General features: G+C 43.8%; 2 protein-coding genes and 1 pseudogene across 13 annotated transcripts in view; 2 read left to right on the top strand and 1 right to left on the bottom strand.

The window, feature by feature from the left end:
- LOC118649143 overlaps positions 1–552 on the bottom strand; it is a 1,992-nt pseudogene extending 1,440 nt beyond the window's left edge.
- The window catches only part of LOC118649192 (zinc finger protein 501-like), a 329,437-nt gene extending 309,976 nt beyond the window's left edge, over positions 1–19,461 (top strand). For 2 of the 12 annotated variants that reach the window (XM_036296041.1, XM_036296040.1), the window contains exons 3-4: positions 8,171–8,297; positions 15,284–19,461. In XM_036296041.1, coding sequence (XP_036151934.1) covers positions 8,264–8,297; positions 15,284–17,007 — 1,758 coding nt within the window. In that variant the 5' untranslated portion in view covers positions 8,171–8,263 and the 3' untranslated portion in view covers positions 17,008–19,461. The other 10 variants (XR_004965574.1, XR_004965573.1, XM_036296044.1 and 7 more) reach the window with 10 other exon arrangements.
- LOC118649184 (zinc finger protein 615-like) overlaps positions 1–22,101 on the top strand; it is a 1,009,024-nt gene that overhangs the window by 828,464 nt on the left and 158,459 nt on the right. The window lies entirely within an intron of this gene.

The following is a 22,101-nucleotide window of genomic DNA, read 5'->3' as shown; positions in this document are numbered from 1 at the left end:
CCGGTTTGGCTCAGTGGATGGAGCGTCGGCCTGCGGACTGAAAGGTCCCAGGTTCGATTCCGGTCAAGGGCATGTACCTGGGTTGCGGGCACATCCCCAGCGGGGAGTGTGCAGGAGGCGGCTGATCGATGTTTCTCTCTCATCGATGTTTCTAACTCTCTATCTCTCTCCCTTCCTCTCTGTGAAAAATTAATAAAATATATATATATATTGAACTTTCTAGCATCTTGAAAGTGGCTGAAATGGCCATAAGTGCCTGAATGGGTCGCCAAGCCATCATACACACCATCATAGTAGGAAAGATGGAGATAGTATTGCCTCTGTACCTTCTCCACCAGGATCTGGCCCGTCTCTTGCACGCTGGTATCCGGCACTTGCTTGTCCAAGTAACCAACGGGGTACAGCGAGTCGCCCTGGCCACCGCCCCGGTCACTTCGCCCCTCTGCCTCCTCCAGGCCCGCTCAGCTCAATGGCCCACTTGAAGCGCCGGCCTCGGTTAGCCACGAGGCTGCCCTGGGCCGTCATGGCAATGGACGCCTCCTAACGCCGTGAAGCTGCCTGGTCTACGGCGTCACACCTTAAATGCTTTTTTTGTATTAGAATAATATGTGTTAATATTTTTTCCTTTATAATAAATATTTTAATTGATTTTTAAAAACATTTTCATTGATTTCATAGAGCAAGGGAGAGGGAACAAGAGTTAGGAACATCAACTCTGAGAGCACAGCTGGCATGGCTCAGTGGTTCCACGTGGACCTAGGAACCAGGAGGTCAAGTCGGTTCCATTCACAGTCAGGGAGGATGCCTGTGCCTCAGCTAGATCCGCAGTGTGGGGCATGCAGGAGGCAGTTGATCAGTGATTCTCTCTCAGCATTGATTTTTTTCTCTCTCTCTCTCCCCATTTCCTTTGAACTCCTGCCTCTTCCTGCAGAGACAGTCCCAGGACAGGCACTTCTCATGCCCTGAAACCAACAAGCACCTTTGTCTTTGGGTGCATTTTAGTGAGAAATGGGACCTATAAGTAGCCGCTGACTCTGCTGCAGGGAGGCGGGTGCTGTGGGCACTCAGGTCTCATTGTGGTGCGCCCCACCTGGGCATCTCCAGCAGACTCACTACAACTCCCTGAATCTCAGTGGCTGAATGTGACATGCAGATGATTGATGGCGCTTACTCTGGCCTTCCCAGATCAATAAAGGTAACAAGCTGAGTACTTGTTGCCAGGATTCCATGGATAGATATTTGAGCATTTTCTCTTAATTCTCACAACAACCTGGACAAGTGGAAACTCCTATCAAATTGCTGAAAACATTCAGTATCTGAGAAATGAAGTAAGCTCCCCAAGTTTACACCCCAGACAAGTGTGAGATTCAAGGGGCTGGATTTTCTTTAAAATATATTAAAAGAAAAATAAAAATTAAGAAAAAATAAAAAATAATAAAATATATTGATTTTTTACACAGAGGAAGGGAGAGGGATAAAGAGTTAGAAACATCCATGAGAGAAACACATCCATCAGCCACCCCCTGCACACCCCCCACTGGGGATATGCCCGCAACCAAGGTACATGCCCTTGACCGAATCAAACCTGGGACTCTTTAGTCCACAGGCCGATGCTCTAGCCCAGCCGTGGGCAAACTACGGCCCGCAGGCCAGATTTGGCCTATTTAAAATGAATAAAACTAAAAAAAAAAAAAAAGAACGTACCGTTTTATGTAATGATGTTTACTTTGAATTTATATTAGTTCACACAAACACTCGGTCCATGCTTTTGTTCCGGCCCTCCGATTCAGTTTAAGAACCCATTGTGGCCCTCGAGTCAAAAAGTTTGCCCACCCCTGCTCTAGCCACTGAGCCAAACTGGTCAGGGCATCAAGGGGCTGGATTTTAACCATTATTTTCTCCAGTGTCAGACGCTGTCTCTACCACTGATGTGCAGCTCTCACTGGAGCAGGTACAGTATGAGGACCAGGGTGGATCACCTGCAGCTCCTGTTTCCATGGTTGCAGTTATGCGTTTCCTCCCATCCCCTGTACATCTCAGAGCACTTCCCCTTGGCCTCCCCGTGTTCAGGGGAACGCCATCATTTCTCAGTGCAGTGGTTTCTCCAGGGGAACCTTCTTTCAGAGTGAGCTGCTATTTGTCTACCTTCCCTTTCATTCCAGCACTTGGTTTGACCCTCAGGAGACCTCGGTAATTAGTGCTTTGTCTCTTCACCTTTCCCAGGTGTTGGGTGTTGGGTGTCATGCTGTGATCCCATCCACTGTGATGAATTTCTTGCCTCAGTTTGACCCTTCAAATGATGTTCCTATGTGGCAGTGACATTCACCCTGCAGGAGTGGATACAATTGGACAGGAATTTGGGGACCTAATGTTGGAAGTGATGCTGGAGTCCTACATGATCCTGGGCTCATTGGACGGGTGCTCACGTCCTATTCATGATAGGACCCCTTGCCAGGTGATACTCTCCTGTATATCCCTACTGGCTGAATGAGACAATGGCTCTCACCATGTTTTCCCTGCAGCCCGGATCATGTTCTGGTCTCATGTCCTTCTTTCCAGTCTCCTGTGTCTGCACCCTGGGTCTTTGGTTTGGAACAGAGTCCTTTTGAGTACAAGCCCTCACCGCAGTGCACAGCACACTGGGCCACAACTGAGGTCTTTAATGTGCTTTTCCTGACAATCCACCCTAACTGACTCTCCACACACAACATTTTCTGACTATAAGTGAAGGTGGCTTTTCAGATGATGGTGTTTGCCATTTTGGCCAGTTACTGTTTTTCTGAGTCATTTCCATATATACAGCAGGTATACATGTTAGTAAATTTTTTATGGTTTTTCAACCTGTATTTTATCAGTTTAATTTTCAGGCCAACTAAAGATCCTAGAAAAGAAGAAGGAAATATCATTTTGCCTTGACACTCTCATTGCCCTCATCTTTCATAGTCACTCCTCTTAACTATTTAGAAGAAAGGAATACCCTTAGGGTTTGGGCTGTGATGCTGGCTGCGAAAGATTTCACACCTACAAGAAGTCATGCAGAGGGAAAGTTAATTTTACTTTCCAAGGGACGGGCCAAGTATTGCTAGTCACTACAGGGCAAGGAAGGAAGTGTGGCTTCTGCTCTTCAGCAGTGGCTGGGTTTTTTTGGTTTTTTTTTTAAAATATATTTTATTGATTTTTTACAGAGAGGAAGGGAAAGGGATAGAGAGTTAGAAACATCGATCATCGCCGAAACCGGTTTGGCTCAGTGGATAGAGCGTCGGCCTGCGGACTGAGGGGTCCCAGGTTCGATTCCGGTCAGGGGCATGTACCTGGGTTGCGGGCACATCCCCAGTGGGAGATGTGCAGGAGGCAGCTGATCGATGTTTCTCTCTCATCGATGTTTCTAACTTTCTATCTCTCTCCCTTCCTCTCTGTGAAAAATCAATAAAATATATTTAAAAAAAAAAAAAAAAAAAGAAACATCGATCAGAGAGAAACATCAATCTGCCTCCTCCTGCACACTCCCTACTGGGGATGTACTGGCAACCAAGGTACATGCCCTTGACCGGAATTGAACCTGGGATCCTTGAGTCCACAGGCTGATGCTCTATCCACTGAGTGAAACCAGTTAGAGCTCAGCAGTGGCTGTTGCTAAGGGACAAAGAATGGAGGGCCTTGGGCTGAGCTGAAGTTGAGTAGCTATGAGGGGCTGTCTTTAAAAGTTACAGTTTGTTTACTTTCCAGGAGACAGTATTCCAGATGCGCTATGTAAGTGTCTTATCAGTATTTTCCCCAAGCCTATAAAATATGACGAGAGCAACAGCTACGAAGAGGTCAAAAGAGGCTTGTTTGAAGGGGCAGAGGACAGAGAGAAGGAAACTTTCTACTAACTAGAGACCCCTTGGTCCAAAATATCCCAGAGGTGTGACAGCAGCAGGAAGGAGGGGCATGTAAGACTGAAGCATTGAGAGTAGCTTATCTTGTTCAGCAGTTTGACCAGAGGAGCTGTTTCAATTAGAGGAGCCAACAAACTTGGGGTTTAATTAGCAGCTGCTTCTGCTAAATTGTGGAAGGCCACAGCGAAGAAACAGACCTTTTTCTTGTCCTTACAAATACCTCCACTACATTTAGAACCTAAGGCTTTATTGACCTGAAGAGTGAATTCTTCTAGGAGACCAAATAAAGGGACACCAGCAATACTTGGGGCATTTGTTCAGGAGGACACAGCAATGGGTCCCAGAGTTAATAAACCACTCATTGAATTTCCTCCTCAACCCACAGTTTCTAACTCCCCAGTATGGACAAAAATGATGGCACACAGTAAACCTAGCAAGCTCAGGGAGCCTGGCATGGCACGGTCAATCTTGCAAACTCAGAGGCTAAAAGTAATCCATATAGGATGCTTTGAAGTTAAAACTTTCCAAGTAAAAGCTAGTCACCTGGGTATGTATGTACTAGCCTCTTTTTTGTTTGTTTTTGGAAAGGACAAATTTTACCTTACTGAACCTGTCGTCTTTTTGCATCTGAGATAACATACCTTTGGATTTTTACGGACATTTCTGTTTCACAGACTCCTACGAGCACAATCTCCCAGCACAGAAGATCACAGAGCCCCAATTATTATTGCTCTCTCGGGTTAAATATTAACTGTTAACTAATCGATAAACATGTAAAAATAAGTGTGTGTCTATTTTTTATTGTTTACCCAATACCAGGGATTTCTCTCCTTAGCTCTCCCCTCTAATTTATCACCAGTTAATGTCATGTAATCCCCTTATGTGTTCTCCTTTGATTCTAATGTATAAAAAGGTGCGAAACTGCCATTCTCCTGAACATTACTCAACCTGTTGTTATTTTCCTTCCTGGAAAATGTCACTGACTTGAGTCAAATAAACTAAGAAAAATTCTCAACAGGTTTGGACATTTCTTACAACTACACCAAAAGCAATTGACTCATGTGAAGCAAGACAAGGTTACATGGAGGGGTGTCAGCATTTCCAGGGACTCAACTGACGGAAGACAGATTTATAAACACAAATGTAGAGCAGACCCAGAACCCAGCAAGCAAGAGGTTTCCCCTTGCTTTCAGAGAACAGAAGAAATTGCTCAAGGCCCAGGTGAATTTGTTTTCCTGTGTGTGTGCATGTTTTTAATCCTTACCTGAGGATGTTTCTTTTTACCCTAGCCCCACTTTTCTTCTGAGATTCTGCAGTAATTTCCATGCTTCCATGTCCCTGAATCCACTCCATCAGTTTTTTGTTCATTAGATTCCAAATGTGAGTGCGATCAAGTGATACTGTCTTTCTCTGACTGACATATTTCACTTAGCTTCATGCTCTCCAGGTCCCTCCATACTGTGTGAAAGGGTATGAGGTGCTTCTTTTTTAATGCTGCATAGTATTCCATGGTGTAAATATACCACAGTTTTTTATCCACTCCTCTACTGATGGGTACCTAGGCAGTTTCCAGACCTTTCCTATTGTAAATTGCTATGAACAGAGGGGTGCATACTTTCTATCTGATTGTTTCAGGTTTCTTAGGATATATTCCTAGAGGTAGAATCACCGTTTCAAATGCCAGTTCCATACTAAATTTTTTGCAAAAACTCCAATCTGATTTCCATAATGGCTGTAGAAGTTTGCATTCCAGCAGTGAAATGGGTTCCCTTTTTTCCACATCCTCCCCAGCACTTGTGCCTTATTTTTTAAAAATATATATTTTTATTGATTTTTTACAGAGAGGAAGGGAGAGCGATATAGAGTTAGAAACATCCATGAGAGAGGAACATCGATCAGCTGCCTCCTGCACACCCCCTACTTGGGATGTGCTCGCAATCAAGGTACATGCCCTTGACCGGAATCGAACCTAGGACTCTTCACTCCACAGGCCGATGCTCTATCCCAGCTGTGGGCTAACTACGCCCGTGGGCAGGATCCGGCCCGTTTGAAATGAATAAAACTTAAAAAAAAAAAGACCGTACCCTTTTACATAATGATTTTTACTTTGAATTTATATTAGTTCACACAAACACTCCATCCATGCTTTTGTTCCGGCCCTCCGGTCCAGTTTAAGAACCCATTGTGGCCCTCGAGTCAAAAAGTTTGCCCACCCCTGCTCTAGCCACTGAGCCAAACTGGTCAGGGCATCCTTTGTTTATTTGCTGATGACAGCCATTCTAGCAGTGGTGAGGTGATACCTAATTGTTGCTTTAATTTGCATCTCTCTAATGATCAGTCACTTTGAGCATTTTTTCACATGTCTCTTGGACATCTTATCCATACTGCAGCCCAGGCAGAGCTGACACTTCCGGTGGCATCAGAAGCAGATGCTCTTAAGTATGAGTGTCTGTTTTGTGACATAAACTTTGTATAATGGATTCAATGGAGGCAGGTTGAGGCAGTTACAGACTTGAACAACCTCCTCCAGCTACATATGGCCTGAGGGAGACACATGCCAAAAGTCATGAATGAACAATGAATGCCATTCAGAAAGAGCAGGTCCTGCCCTGACCCATTTGGCTCAGTGGATAGAGCGTTGGTCTGAGGACTGAAGGGTCCCAGGTTTGATTCTGGCCAAGGTCATGTACCTTGGTTGCGGGCACATCCCTAGTGGGGGGTGTGCAAGAGGCATCTGATCAATGTTTCTCTCTCATCGATGTTTCTACCTCTCTATCCCTCTCCCTTCCTCTCTGTAAAAAAATCAATAAAATATATTTAAAAAAAGAAAGAAAGAAAGAAAGAAAGAAAGAGCAGGTCTTGTAAGAAAAATATTCAAAACCAGCCACAGGTGCATTAGAAAGAAACTTGCCCCCGGGGTCACCTCCACTGAAGGCGCGAGAGGACCCCTAGTATACTTGGTGTATTTTGGGCTATTTGCCCCTGAATCCAGTCCTTTAGTCAACTCAGAAATACAGGATCCTGGCTTTGGAGCGTAGAAACTACATTACCCACAAGGCCACGCATGGAATGCCACCAGTCTGAGCCAATGGGAACTCAGATAAGGTATTTCCCTTTGGCCGCTTCCGTAGGGCGGGACTAGTAGTCCTCTTTGCTGGTTTTGTGTTAAGTTTTTGTCTCAGTCGCTCAGTATTTTCCTGTCGCGCAGTCCCGGGGAGAAGGCTGGAGAGCGGTGCCCCCCGTCTCACAGCCCATGGTCGGAGCCTCCAGTGGTGCTCACAGCTCACACTTGGGATTGAAGCTCGGAGTCGCCACCCGAACCCACGTCTGGGCCGGGACAGGGACCGCCATTCCTGCAGCGGCTTCTACTCCCGCCCCGCTCAGCCCACAGAGGGCAATGGCGGCGCCCCCGCTGAGGAGATTCGCTGAGGTGAGTTCTTGTCTCCCGGGGCCCCCACCGCCTCCTTACGCTGAAGTGGACAAGCCCGGGTGTGGGCGATTGTTACGTCCTGCAGCTCAGTCCCGCGTGGGGGACCGTGAGGAAGGTGGAGGGGAGAGAGGAGTGTTGTGGCTTCTGAGGACACAGCAAGTGCAGGGCAGAGAGGACGGGGGTGACTTGCATCTGAAGGTGCCTGAGGATGTGGCTGTGAGTATTGACGGAAAGAGCAGAGGTTGCAGGGAGGACGGCACAGCCTCATTCGGGGCTTTCCCGGCTGTGGGTCCATCAGGGGACAGGGGTGGGCCTGGATCCGGCTGGACTACAAGCTCTCTACACGCCATATGCCAAGTTCATGGGTGAGTCCAGCGAGATCCTGTGGCATTGGAGCGGGAAGGGGGCAGAGCTGAGGGAGTGAACCTGGTGTATGAACATGGGAAGGGGATAAACATTACCCAGTGGTGAGCACATCTGGAGGAAGTGTGAGCTGATGGTCCGGACCTGGTGTGGGGACTTAAAGGGAAGCATAAACCCACGCTTGGCTTAGTCTTGGAGGCAGGATCTAGGAGCCTGCAGTGGTGTTGCCTGGTAGAAAGCCTGGGGCCCAGACCTTAAATGGCATTGCCCTCTACCCTACCTTCCCCCAAACCTTCCCACCCACCCAGCTGCTCTGCTGAGGGCCATCACAGTGAGTAATGGGACTGTGATGAGAGAGCAGCCTGCACTGGTATTAGGGCCTGGCGTCCACACTAACCGGGTGCCCTGGAGGAGGTTGAGGACGTGAAAGGTGTGTAAGGAGTAGGATTACAGGTTCTCAGAAAGCCAGGTCTGGTTAGAATTGTCTCCATTCTGACAGGTTGGCGTGACCTTTGAGGACATTGCCCTGTACTTCTCCAGGGAGGAATGGAGCCTCCTTGATGAGGGTCAGAGACAGCTGTACCTGAATGTGATGCTGGAGAACTTTGAACTTCTATCCTCCCTGGGTAAGACCCTCACTCTCACCATTGAGCTGGACTTGGCTTTGCGAATTCCCAGGGCCCATCTACCAGGGTGTGCTCTGTCCTCCCATGTAGACTGTGGTACTGATTGATTTTCCAGTTTTCTGGGTAGTTGCTGTCTTGGGGAGGGTTGGTCTGGTTCCGCTGCTCCCTTCTATTCCTGAAGTCCCAATACTCCCCGCTGCACTACATTCACAGGGAAGGACTTGTGGTTGGTAGTGTTGCAGGAACCTTAAAGGATTCCCTCTTGATTAGTGAGGAAAGCATTTTCTATATTTCTATTGGTCCTATGTATATATTTTTGAAAAACTGGCTTCACAACCTTATCCTGTTTATTAACTGTATTTTTTATTAGGGTCTTTTGAATACCTTGTATATTTTATATATTAATTGCTTATGACATACAGGAACACATATTTTTGCATGTGCTTAATTGTGCTTTGCATATATTACTCCCCCACATCAGCTTTTCTACAAAGTCCATGTTGTTGGCAACCCTGCATTCAGGCAGGTCTAGTGCCACCATGTTTCTAGCAAGCTCAGGTGCTTGTTACTAGTGTTTAGCAATTAAATATTGTTAGTGAAGTTGTATAGACTTTTTAAAAAATATATATTTTATTGATTTTTTTACAGAGAGGAAGGGAGAGAGATAGAGAGTTAGAAACATTGATGAGAGAGAAACGTTGATCAGCTGCCTTCTGCACATCTCCTACTGGGGATGTGCCCTCAACCCAGGTACATGCCCTTGACCAGAATCGTACCTGGGACCTTTCAGTCTTCAGGCCGATGCTCTATCCCAGCTGTGGGCAAACTACGGCCGGTGGGCCGGATCCGGCCCGTTTGAAATGAATAAAAGTAAAAAAAAAAAAAAAGACCGTACCCTTTTATGTAACGATGTTTACTTTGAATTTATATTAGTTCACACAAACACTCCATCCATGCTTTTGTTCCGGCCCTCTGGTCCAGTTTAAGAACCGATTGTGGCCCTCGAGTCAAAAAGTTTGCCCACCCCTGCTCTATCCACTGAGCCAAACTGGTTTCGGCTGTATAGATTTTGCTTTTGTGACAGAGTCACTGCAGTGTTACTAGCCTGCAGTATTGTGTTAACATACCTTCATTATTCCTGGGGCACTCCAACTAATTGTGTGAGTTTTGGTCTATGTCAGAATATTCGCTTTATTGTGCTGATCAGAGCGGAATCCACAATATCTCCAAGCGATTCCTTCATATGGTTTGCAAGTATTTTCTTCTGTTCTCTAGATTGCCTTTCATTTCATTTTGTTTATTGCTATTATGCAGTGAAGAAGCTTTTTTTCTTTATTTGTTGCCATCTGGACTGTTTATGTTTTCTATTTTGTGTGTTGGTTGGTGTCACATTCAGAAAATTCTGTCTAAAACAAACCTCTAAAACTTTTTTTCTAGGTTGTCCTGAGGAGTTTTAAGTTTTAGCGCTCACATTTAATTCTGTCCTGCATGTTGAGTTACGTTTTATCAGTGCTGTCCATTTTTGTTGTTATACATGGGAATGTCCGTTTATACCAGCACCATTCATTGAAGAAACTATCTTTCCCTTCTTCTGTGGCTTGCAGCTTTGTCAAAGATTACTTAAAAGTATGTGCCTCAGTTTTTTTTCTGTTTTCCGTTCTGGTCTGTTGGTATATGTGTCTGTGTTTCTCCAGCAACACACTGTTTGCTTGCTTTCTCTTTGTAATAAATTGAAGTCAGGAAGTGTGATACCACCAGCTTTCTTCTTGCTCAAGATTGCTTTTGTTGCCGAAACTGGTTTGGCTCAGTGGATAGAGCGTCGGCCTGCGGACTGAAAGGTCCCAGGTTCGATTCCGGTCAAGGGCATGTACCTGGGTTGCGGGCACATCCCCGGTAGGAGATGTGCAGGAGGCAGCTGATCGATGTTTCTCTCCCATCGATGTTTCTAACTCTCTATCTCTCTCCCTTCCTCTCTGTATAAAATCAATAAAATATATTAAAAAAAAAAAAAAAAAAGATTGCTTTTGTTGCCCTCCAGTGGTCGGCAAACTGTGGCTCGCAAGCCACATGCGACTGTTTGACCCCTTGAGTGTGGCTCTTCCACAGAATACCGACTTCAGAACATGGCAATGAAGTTTCAATCGCACTGTATGTGTGCGCCGGCACGTGGTAGTTTGTGGAAGAGACACACTCAAGGGCCCAAAGAGCCGCGTGTGGCTCTCGAGCCGCAGTTTGCTGACCACGGCCCTAGCCCATTTGGCTCAGTGGATAGAGCCTCGGCCGGCGGACTCAAGGGGTTCAGGTTCGATTCTGGTCAAGGGCATGTAGGTTTGTTGCGGGCACATATCCAATATGTAGTGTGCAGGTGGCAGCTGATTGATGTTTCTCTCCCATCGATGTTTCTAACTCTCTATCCCTTTCCCTTCCTATCTGTAAAAAATCAATAAAATACCTTTTTTAAAAAAGATTGCTTTTGTTGATGGAAGTCTTTTGATTCCATTTCCAGATTTTCTATTCATTTCTTTGTCAATACCACTGGAGTTATTGGAATTGCATTTAATCTGTAGTTTTCCTTGTGTACTATAGCTGTCTCCAGCATATTTCATTTTCAGATCCGTGAACACAGGTTGTCTTTCAGCTTATTTATGTTTTCTTCCATTCCTTTCTTCACTGTCTTATAGGACTCACTGTACAGATGTTTCACATTTTGGTTGAATTTATTCCTTTGGGTTTTATTGTTTTTTATTCCTTGATAAATTTGATTACATTCTTCATTTTTCCATCAAAGAATTTACTATTAGGTTGTAGAAATTGAACTAATGGTTGTATGTTTATTTTGAATCCTGTAACTTTTCTGATTTTAATTCTTCATTCTTCTTTTATCTTCACCCGAATAGTGAGGATATTCTTTCCACTGATTGTTTTTTAAGAGAGAGAGTAGGAGACAGAGAGAAAGAGAAACATCGATTGGCTGCCTCCCACATGTTGCCTCTACTGTGATTCGAACGGACCTGCAACCCAGGTATGTACCTTTGACTGGGAATCAGACCCTAGCCCTCCAGTGCACAAGGCAGCACTGTCATCAGTGAAGCACCGTGGCTAGGGACATTTATTTATTCTTTAAATTATTTATTTATTTGTTTAAATATATGTATTTTTTATTTCCTAGAGGAAGAGGAGAGAGAGTTATTGATCCGCTGGCTCCTGCATGACCCCCCACTGGTGATTGAGCTCACAACCAGTGCAGCTGTCCTAACAAAGAATTGAATTGTGACCTCCTAGTTCAGAGATGGCGAACCTTTTGAGCTTGGTGTGTCAGCATTTTGAAAAACCCTAACTTACCTCTGGTGCCGCGTCACATATAGAAGTTTTTTGATATTTGCAACCATAGTAAAACAAAGACTTATATTTTTGATATTTATTTAATATATTTAAATGCCATTTAACAAAAATCAACCAAAAAATTGAGTTCACGTGTCAACTCCGACACGCGTGTCATAGGTTTGCCATCACTGTCCTAGTTTATGAGTCAATGCTCAATCAGTGAGACATACCGGGAAGCATTTATTTATTGATTTTAGAGACAGAAAGGGAGAGAGAGAAACAAAGAGAGTGAGGCATTGATGTGCTGTTCTACCCATCTATGCATTCATTGGTTGTCCCCTACATGTGCCCTGATGGGTGATCGAACCCACAACCTTGGGGCATGAGGGCCACACTCTCAATGACTGAGCCACCTGGACAGGATTCTGAACTTGTTCATTAATTTCGGGAGCTCATAGTGGGATCTTTTTTTTTTTTTTTTTTTTTTTTCTACCTGCACGAACAGCACTTTGCATAGTGGGATCTTTACAGATTTCTCTATGGAGGGTCATGTCGTCTCTTAACATCAACATCTCTCATGATTCTTTGTGGTTCATAGTGACAGGTGTAATGTCTTATCTTTAATTTCTTTTTTTACTTATTTGAAGCTTGGGTTTTGTTTGTGTGTTTTTGCTTTAGTGTAGCTAACAGCTTGCACATTTTTATATCTTTTTTTTGAAATATACCTTTTAGGTATTCCTTTCTTTTGTCTTGTCTCTCTTTTATTTATGTTTGTTTTAATATTTATGGTTTCTTTCCTTTGAAACCTTTGGTTTACTTTCCTGTTGTGTTTCTAGTTTCCTGAGGTGCCAGGTTAGGTTCTTTGAGATTTTTTTGTGACAATGTAGTCATTTATCTCTGTAACATTTCTCCTTAGAATTATATTTTCTTTTCTTTTTTTTAAATATATTTACCGATTTTTTACACAGAGGAAGGGAGAGAGAGGGATAGAGAGAAACATCAATGATAGAGAAACATCGATTCAGCTGCCTCCTGCGCACTCGCTACTGGAGATGTGCGCGCAACCACAGTACATGCCCTTGACCGAAATTGAACCTGGGACCCTTGAGTCCTCAAGCCAGTGCTCTATCCACTGAACCAAACCAGTTAGGGCTACATTTTCTGAATGTTATACATAAGCTTTGGTAGATTGTCTTGCCTCTAGCCTTTTTTGAGATTTTTTTTTTTTTTGTTACCCTGAAAATCTTATGTTTTTATTTATTATTCCTTTTACATAGAGAGGAAGGGAAATGGGGGGAGAGTGATGAGGGAGAAACATCAATCGGCTGCCATGTGCACATGTGAAAACCGGGTATGGAACACACATTCTGATATGTGCCCCAACTGGGAATTGAACCCTCGACCCTTCAGTACACAGGACGCTGCTCCAACCAACTGAGTCACACTGGCCAGGGCATTGTGTGGTTTTTCGAAACAAAAATTTCCAGGTTTTTGGCCGAAACCGGTTTGGCTCAGTGGATAGAGCGTCGACCTGCGGACTGAAAGGTCCCAGGTTCGATTCCGGTCAAGGGCATGTACCTTGGTTGCGGGCACATCCCCCAGTAGGAGATGTGCAGGAGGCAGCTGATCGATGTTTCTCTCTCATCGATGTTTCTAACTCTCTATGCCTCTCCCTTCCTCTCTGTAAAAAATCAATAAAAAAATATATTAAAAAAAAAAAACTTTAAAAAATAAATTTCCAGGTTTTTGGAGAACAGGTCACTAGGATCAATGAGAACAGAAGCACAGTGGCTGATAGTGGTATCGCTGACCCTTTATTTTTATTTTTCTTTACAATATATTTTTATTGATTACAGACAGCAAGGAAGAGGGAGAGAGAGATAGAAACATCAGTGATGAGAGAGAATCATTAATTGGCTGCCTCCTACATGCCCCCGAGCTGGGACCGAGCCCGCAACCCAGTCATGAGTCCTTGACCTGAATGCACCTGGGACCCTTTAGTCCCCAAGTGGATGCTCTATCCACTGAGCCCAACCAGCTAGGGCTGGCCCCTTTTTTAAAAAATATATTTTTATTAATTTCTGAGAGGAAGTGGGGGGAGAGAGAGAGAGAGAGAACCAATCATGAGAAAGTGTCACTGATCAGTTCCCTCCTGCATGCCCCCTACTGGGGACTGAACCCACAAAAAACTGGGCATGTGCCCTTGACTGGAATGGAACCCTGGACCTTTCAGTCCGCAGGCTGACACTCTATCCACTGAGCAAACCAGCTAGGGCTGACCCTTGCTGTATTTATTTATTTATTTTTTTAGTTAGTTAGTTAGTTACTTAGTTATTATTAACCTTTATTTTTGACCTTAGGTATCTTCAAATGTGTTTGCTCACCCAGTTTCCTATCATCGTTTCTATGCAGTTGTCCTTATTTGGTATTCTGTATTACTGTTTGTCTTCATGGTACTCTTATTCCCATTGCCTGTGGTAGTTTTTTTTCATGGATAGCTGTCTACTTACTCTGGGGAAAGATTCTCTATCTCTGATTCTGCTATCTTGATGATGTCACTCACGTAGGTCTTTTGCCTGTGATCCCATTTGTGGTTTGTATTCTAGGACAGTGCTGACCATACCTCGTTTTAGTTTTTCTTTTAAGATTTGCATCATTTATCTCATGCTATGGTTCAACTTGGGTTTAAGAGGCAAAATCTTTTGTGCATCACAGGAGAAACATGACTTTATCAATGACAGGGTGGACCAGGGGTGGGCAAACTTTTTGACTCAAGGGCTACAATGGGTTCTTAAACTGGACCAGAGGGCCGGAACAAAAGCATGGATGGAGTGTTTGTGTGAACTAATATAAATTCAAAGTAAACATCGTTACATAAAAGGGTACGGTCTTTTTTTTTTTTTTTAGTTTTATTCATTTCAAACGGACCGGATCGGGCCCGCGGGCCGTAGTTTGCCCACGGCTAGGGTAGACTCAGAGGCAGTCCTGCCTTGGTGAAGAGCTGTGGGGGCAGTTTTCATGCCTGGGTTCTGTTACGTTCATAACTAGGAAGCCATTTTGATCAACAATGTTTTGTTACTATTGCCCACTCCTCACCCAGTTCTACCTCTTCTTGCTTAATGTTGACACTTTTCAGTTTTGATAGTGATTATTCTACTTGGATTCCCAGCCCATGGATATCCTTAACCTCTTTCAACTTTGCACCTCTACCTCTATCACACATATCGGCTTTACTGCACTCCAGTGTTGTTGCATGCTTGCAGATCCTTAGAGCGCACCCGTATTATATTGATGCTGAACATCCCGTGCTTTACTATGATTGACATTTTATGGGTTTGAGCACATTGAAATTATTTTACACAGACTCATATTGCCAGCATGAAAGGTCCTAAAGGAAGCCATTTGTGGAGTAATAACGAGCAAACCCTGCCTCTCTCCTTTTCTTGCCAGCCAATGATTCTGTCCTCCATTGGTGAGATTTTCCTCATCCAGTGACCTTTTGGGCCATGTTATCTATATAACAGCCATTTCCTGAGAGTCTCACTGACTTGTCTTGAAAATCATTGTATTAAATCATGTCCAGTTGTGACATAAACAGTTGTGGTGAAGATATTCTGTATTTTTAGGTCAACATGCACTTCATCTACATTTCTTTTCTTCAGGTTGCTGCTGTGGAGCAGAGAACTTGGAGGAAACGACTGAGCAGAAGGTTTCTGTAGGAGTGTCACAGGCAAGGAATCCCAAGGTAGCCTTGTCTTCCCAGGAGAGCCACCCCTGTGAGAGTTGTGGGCTAGTCTTGGGAAACATTTTCCACATGATGGAGCAGCAGGGAACACAACACCCACAGATACTGTTGAGGTGTGGGGCATGTGCAAAACGATTTTATTTCCGTGCAAAATTTCACCAGCAGCATGTGAGAGAGAAGTCTTTCACTAGAGGTGTGGACAGGATCTCACTTGCAAACAGTTGCAATTTCAATGTGTCCCAGAATCGTTTCACCTGCAAGGAGGTTGGGCAGGGTGTCCATGGGGGGTCAGGACATTTCCACCTAAAGGCTATTCAGGCCAGGAACAGTCCAAGTGTAATTTCCACGTGTGGGGTGACATTTCCAATGAGAAAAAATTATTACAGTAGAAAAGAATGTCAGAGAGACATTAGTTGCACCCACACGTTTATTCAGGAAAATGGTGTCCATCTTGGAAGTGGGTGTTTTGTGTCCTCTGAATGTGGAAAATATTTTACCAAATTATCTAGCTTTCATGATCAACAAAGAGGTCACATGAGAGAAACACCTTATGAATGCAGTGAGTGTGGGAAAGCTTACACCAGTAGCACTGGACTTCGTCGTCATCAGAGATTTCATACAGGAGATAAGCCTTATAAATGCAGTGAATGTGGGAAATCTTTTACCCAGAGCACTACCCTTCGTTATCATCTGACAGTTCATACAGGAGAAAAGCCTTATAAATGCATTGAATGTGGAAAATCCTTTAAAAGTAGCAGTGGTCTTCAATATCATCAGAGAGTTCACACTGGAGAAAAGCCTTATAAATGCAGTGAATGTGGAAAATCTTTTGCACGGAGCAATGCCCTTCGTGATCATCAGAGAGTTCATACAGGAGAAAAGCCTTATAAATGCAGTGAATGTGGAAAATCTTTTGCACTGAGCAACGCCCTTCATTATCATCAGAGAGTTCACACTGGAGAAAAGCCTTATCAATGCAGTGAATGTAGAAAATCTTTTACCACTAGCGTTGCCCTTCATTGTCATCAGAGAATTCACACTGGAGAAAAGCCTTATAAATGCAATGAATGTGGGAAATCTTTTACCCAGAGCACTCACCTTCGTTTTCATCAGAGAGTTCATACTGGAGAAAAGCCTTATAAATGCACTGAATGTGGGAAATCTTTTCCCCAGAGCTCTGCTCTTTACTATCATCATAGACTTCATACAGGAGAAAAGCCTCATAAATGCAGTGAATGTGGAAAATCTTTTCCACGTAGCAGTGCTCTCCAATATCATCAGCGTGTCCACACTGGAGAAAAGCCTTTTAAATGCAGTGAATGTGGGAAATCTTTTACCCAGAGCAGTGCCCTTCATTATCATCAGAGACTTCATACAGGAGAAAAGCCTTATAAATGCAGTGAATGTGGGAAATCTTTTACAAGGAGCAGTGGTCTTCAGTATCATCAGAGAGTTCACACTGGAGAAAAGCCTTACCAATGCAGTGAATGTCAAAAATCTTTTACCACTAAGACCGTCCTTCATCATCATCAGAGAGTTCATACAGGAGAAAAGCCTTATAAATGCAGTGAATGTGGGAAATCTTTTACAAGGAGCAGTGGTCTTCAATATCATCAGAGAGTACACTGGGGAAAAACATGAGTGCAATTAATATGAGGTGTCTCTCAGCCAAATTTCTAAATTTGCTCTGCACGTATGAGTCCAAATGTGGGAAATTTCTTAGATGTGTAGGAAATGTAGTTTCTTAGTTAGAACTTAACATTAGTACAAGAAAATTTGTGTATCCTCACTTTTCTGAATTGTATCTCATACGTTTAATCACCTACATTATGTAAAGTTCCCATAAGTGTTCTTGTTGTGTTTGTATGTTGAACACTGTGTAATTATGTTGCACGTTCTAACATACAGAGATAGCCTGCCAGATCTATGTCACTGCATATTTCTGTTGTAGAAGGTATTTCACCTCAACCACCTATAAGGTCCCTACAAATGGCATCAATCACCATCCTCATATGCCCGGGGAAGCTAACTCTGTTGTCTTTTTTGTTGAAGAAAATGAGGAATACCTGAGCCCAAAGTTCTTTCTTGTTTCCTGATCATGGGTTGCCACATAGGACTCATTACTGTTGGCCCCAGTAAACATAATGTTGCAGAGGGAATGCTTTCCCTGCATGCCAGTGATGAATTTATTGAGTGCCTGAGTCATCAGTGGAAGAACTGCCAGTCTCATGTCTCTTTAGTTTGTACGATAATGAAGGCTTTTTCCCAAGACTTCTTTAATCTTAGCTGTTCTATTTAATGTGTGGGTTAGCTTTAAGTAGGTCGGGCACTCCAAGCATGATGAGGTGAACAACTTTTATGGGGTCTCAAACATTTTTGCCCTTGGGGGAACAGTATGGTGCAGGATTAGCTCAGGAGTTTTTGGCAAATTTACACTACTGCCCATATTTTCCTAGGAAATACTCTGGACTCTCTAATCCTCATGTGATGTCTGGATGCTTGGAGACATAGCAGTCACTCCAAAGATGGGGTAGCTGTGACAACCTCAAGTATGTCTGGGAGCATGAATTTTATTTCTTGTTTGCAAGGGATGCCAATGCATGTGAAGGGAATCTCTTGCCAAGGTTTTTCAGAGGGCCATGTCCCCTAATGCCTACAATTTCACGGTTGATGGTCACTGATTTGAAGACCAGAACAGTAATGGGAAATCCTTTCACTCTAGAAACACTGACCTAATTGTTGTTGTGTTGGAAGCCAATTCCAGCATGTCAGCAAGGCTGATCTGGAAATAGCTGAAGGCATTTTCCCAAACCTGAAAAGGATGCATAAAATGATTACTTGCTGCCAGACAGCTGAGGCCATTTCAGTGTACATGTTATTGCCTCCTACTGGCCAAACACCTGAACAGTTGAGGGCAATTCCTCCAATCTGACAATGGATTCTGTATATGAAACCCTGGCCTTTGATGTATATCTTTACTTTGCCTTAGGACAGTTTGTGTTAATAAAAAGCAAGGGTCCTGAGACAAGAGAGAACTTGTTTTCTTTAGCCAAGCTCCTCTGGCCCCCAAATGCCTTCCAAAATTATGTTTTGTCTCTTGGAATCTTTCAGAATTTACACACAGCTTCTTCTCCAGATTCCTGAACCCTTCTGCTAGGTGGATTAAAAACACTGGCATTGTTGGACCAGAGTGCAGCCTATTAGATGAAATGGTCCTCATCTAACTGTGTATACAGGAATTATTTTGAGGAAAAGACTACAAGATCTGTGTGTACACCGATCCGAGGGACTCCAGGCATGTTTCTGTTCTGTGGAGCAGTCATTGTCATTGATTATAATCAAGATGTTTTGTGGCTCCTGTAGCTTCTCAGATGTTCCCATCAGAGCCACTGGCAGCAAAACGAAGATGGAGACAAAGGTGGTCTTTTGTACAGGGATGTGGCTTTTGTGGGTTTGGGTGAAAGTTCTTCGTTGTTTGTCACAGTCTCTGTCATTGATATGAGACTCTCGCCCAGAGGGCATAAGGATGGGGATTGAATTTATAATTGACCAAGCTGTTTTTCAAAAATAGGTGAACGTACATTTCTTTTATCTGGAACCATTTTTTGACAGCTGTAATGAGTAAATTACATGTGTTAAGTACAGTGTTTCATAAATCTTGACAGGTGCATGAAACTGAAACCATCCTTATAGGCATAATACTGACCATGTCTGTAACTGTATAGTTTCTTTTAAATGCAGCAAATGTGGGAAATCCTTTACCGCTAAGACCGACCATCATCATCAGAGAGTTTATACAGGAGAAAAACCTTTTAAATGTAGTGAAAGTGGAAAATCTATTTTTTGGAGTCGTTTGTTGTGCTCCTTCACTATTTGATTGTATTTTTTCTAGGAATTTACGGTCAGCCTTTTCTCAGAAGTGTGTTTGTTGAGTCTGTATCTTTGTTAAAACATCTTTATCATATATTCTGCCTAATGTGCTGAGTTTTGGCAATTTTCTTTAACAATAGGATTGTGGAACAACAAAGATGGATGTTGGCATTTCACTCATTTTGTGCATTTTTATTTTAAAAATAAACATTTTTTGTATTGAAATGATATGTTTTAATATTTTTTCCTTAAAAAAAAATATTTTAGCCGAAACCGGTTTGGCTCAGTGGATAGAGCGTCGGCCTGCGGACTGAAAGGTCCCGGGTTCGATTCCGGTCAAGGGCATGTACCTGGGTTGCAGGCACATCCCCAGTGGGGGGTGTGCAGGAGGCAGCTGATCGATGTTTCTCTCTCATCGATGTTTCTAACTCTCTATCTCTCTCGCTTCCTCTCTGTAAAAAATCAATAAAATATATTTAAAAAAAAAATATTTTAATTGCCCTAGCTGGTTTACCTCAGTCCAGGGTGAGCTTCTATTCAAGGGTAGGTACCCAGATTGCGGGCTCAATCTTCAGTGTGGGGACTGCAGGAGGCAGCCAATCAATCATTCTCTCTCATCATTGATGTTTCTCTCTCTCTCTCTACCTCTCCCTTACTCTCCGAAATCATTAATAACGTATTTTCAAATATTTTAATTTATTTTACTAAATTAATATATATATTTAATTGATTTTTTAAATAGTTTTATTGATATTGTAGACCAAGTGCGATGGAGAGAGAGAAACAATGATAGGCGGGCGAGGGGGCTCAGTTGAGTTATGAAACAGGAGATCACAGTTCCATTGCCATTCGGGCCAAATGCGTGGGCCTACTAGATCCCCAGGTGGGGCTTGCAGGAGGCAGCTTATCACTGATTCTCTCTCATCATTGATGTTTCTATCTTTCTGTCCCTTTCCCTTCCTCTGTGAAATCAATAAAAAATTAAAGAAAATTGAGTCCCTTATCTTAAAAAAGAAAAGAAACATCAATGATGACAGGTAATCATTGATCGCTGCTTCCTCCACACACTACTGGGGATGGAGCCTGCAATCCAGGCATGTGCTCTGACTGGGAATATAACCAAGGACCCTTTGTCACGGGTGGAAGCTCAAGCACTGACCCATACCAGCTGGGTGATTCATTACTTTTTAAATGCTATGCCCTGTGCCATGAACATTTTTAATTTTAACCTGCACTAAAACATTCTCCATTGCTTTCAGAACACCAGTCGTCTGACCCTGCACTAAGCCCTTGCTGTGTCGTCTTCTGCATTTTCCTTGTCTCCTATCATGGGGGTTCCTGGGTTGGAACTGTTCTCTCAGAAAGGCCAGAGGGCATCTGGGTGGGCAGGGAGGCTTTAGAGTCCCAAAGACAAGGCAGCGGGAAATAGATGGGTAGTGATCAGATTCCCTATGCCCTGGATCAGGCATCCTCCATTTGAATTTCAGATTCTCTGTTATCACTGGGACTTACAGTGAAATAACCCCTTCTGCCCTTACTGGTTTGGCTCAGTGGATGGAGCATTGGTCTGCGGACTGAAAGGTCCCGGGTTCGAGTCCGGTCAAGGGCATGTACCTTAGTTGTGGACATATCCCCAGTGGGAGATGTGCAGGAGGCAGCTGATCGATGTTTCTCATTGATGTTTCTAACTCTCTATCCCTCTCCCTCACTGTAAAAAAAACAATAGAATATATTTTTTTTTTTTTAAAAAAAGAAATAACCCTTCTGCTGGTCGAAGTCAGTTTCCTCCTGTGAAAAACAGGTATGAGGTATGTCCATGCCAGAGCTATTGGAGAAGGTCCAGTGGTAAGGTGTCCACTTGTGTAACGCAGTAGTGCCTGCAGCCTGCCTTGGCTCCAGCAACTCCAGCCACTCCCTACAGAGACCTTCCCAGGCAGGCACTTCTCACTCCCCCGATGCCCGCAAGCACCTTTGTCTTTGGGTGCATTTAAGTGAGAAATGGGACCTATAAGAAGCCTCTGACTCTGCTGCATTGAGGCAGGTGCTGTGGGCATTCAGATCTCATTGTGGTGTGGCCCATATCAAATTGCTGAAAAAGTTCATTGACAGAAAAATGAAGTAAGGTCTCCAAGTTTACACCACAGACAAGTGTCAGATTCAAGGAGCTGGATTTTAACTATTATTTTCTCAGCGTCAGACACAGTCTGTACCTCAGATGTGCAGCCCTCACTGGAGCAGGTACATTCTGACGACCAGGGTGGCACAGCTGCAGCTCCTGTTTCCATAGCTGCAGTTAATAGGTTTCCTCCCATTCCCTTTACACCTCAGAGCACTTGCCCTTGGCCTCCCCATGTTCAGGGGAACGCCATCATTTCTCAGCTGCAGTGGTTTCTCCAGAGGAACCTTTCAGAGTGAGCTGCTGTTTGTCTGCCTCCCCTTTGATCGCAGCACAGACTATGACCCTTAGGAGACCTCGGTACTTAGGGCTGGGTCTCTGCACTTGTGCCCACATGTTGGGTGTCATGCTGCCATTCTATTTACTGGGGTGAATTTCATGCTTCTGACCCTTCAGTTTGACACCCTTCAGGGGAGGATACACTTTGATACGAATTTTGTGACCTAATATTCGGAAGTGATGCTGGAGTCCTACATGATCTTGGTTTCATTGGACGGGTGCTCACCTCTTATTCATGCATAGGACCCACTGCCGTGTGATTCTCTCCTGTATATCCGTACTGGCTGAATGAGACAATGGCTCTCACCATGCTTTCCCTGGAGCCCGGATCATGTTCTGGACCTCTGTCCTTCCCAGCCTCCTGTGTCTACACCCTGGGTCATTGGGTTGGAACAGAGTCCTTTTGAGTA

The sequence above is a fragment of the Myotis myotis genome, unplaced genomic scaffold, assembly GCF_014108235.1.
Source record: "Myotis myotis isolate mMyoMyo1 unplaced genomic scaffold, mMyoMyo1.p scaffold_m19_p_28, whole genome shotgun sequence".
Lineage (NCBI taxonomy): Eukaryota > Metazoa > Chordata > Mammalia > Chiroptera > Vespertilionidae > Myotis > Myotis myotis.
The sequence above is the reverse complement of the archived record's forward strand: the minus strand, read 5'-3'. Positions and strand labels throughout refer to the sequence as shown.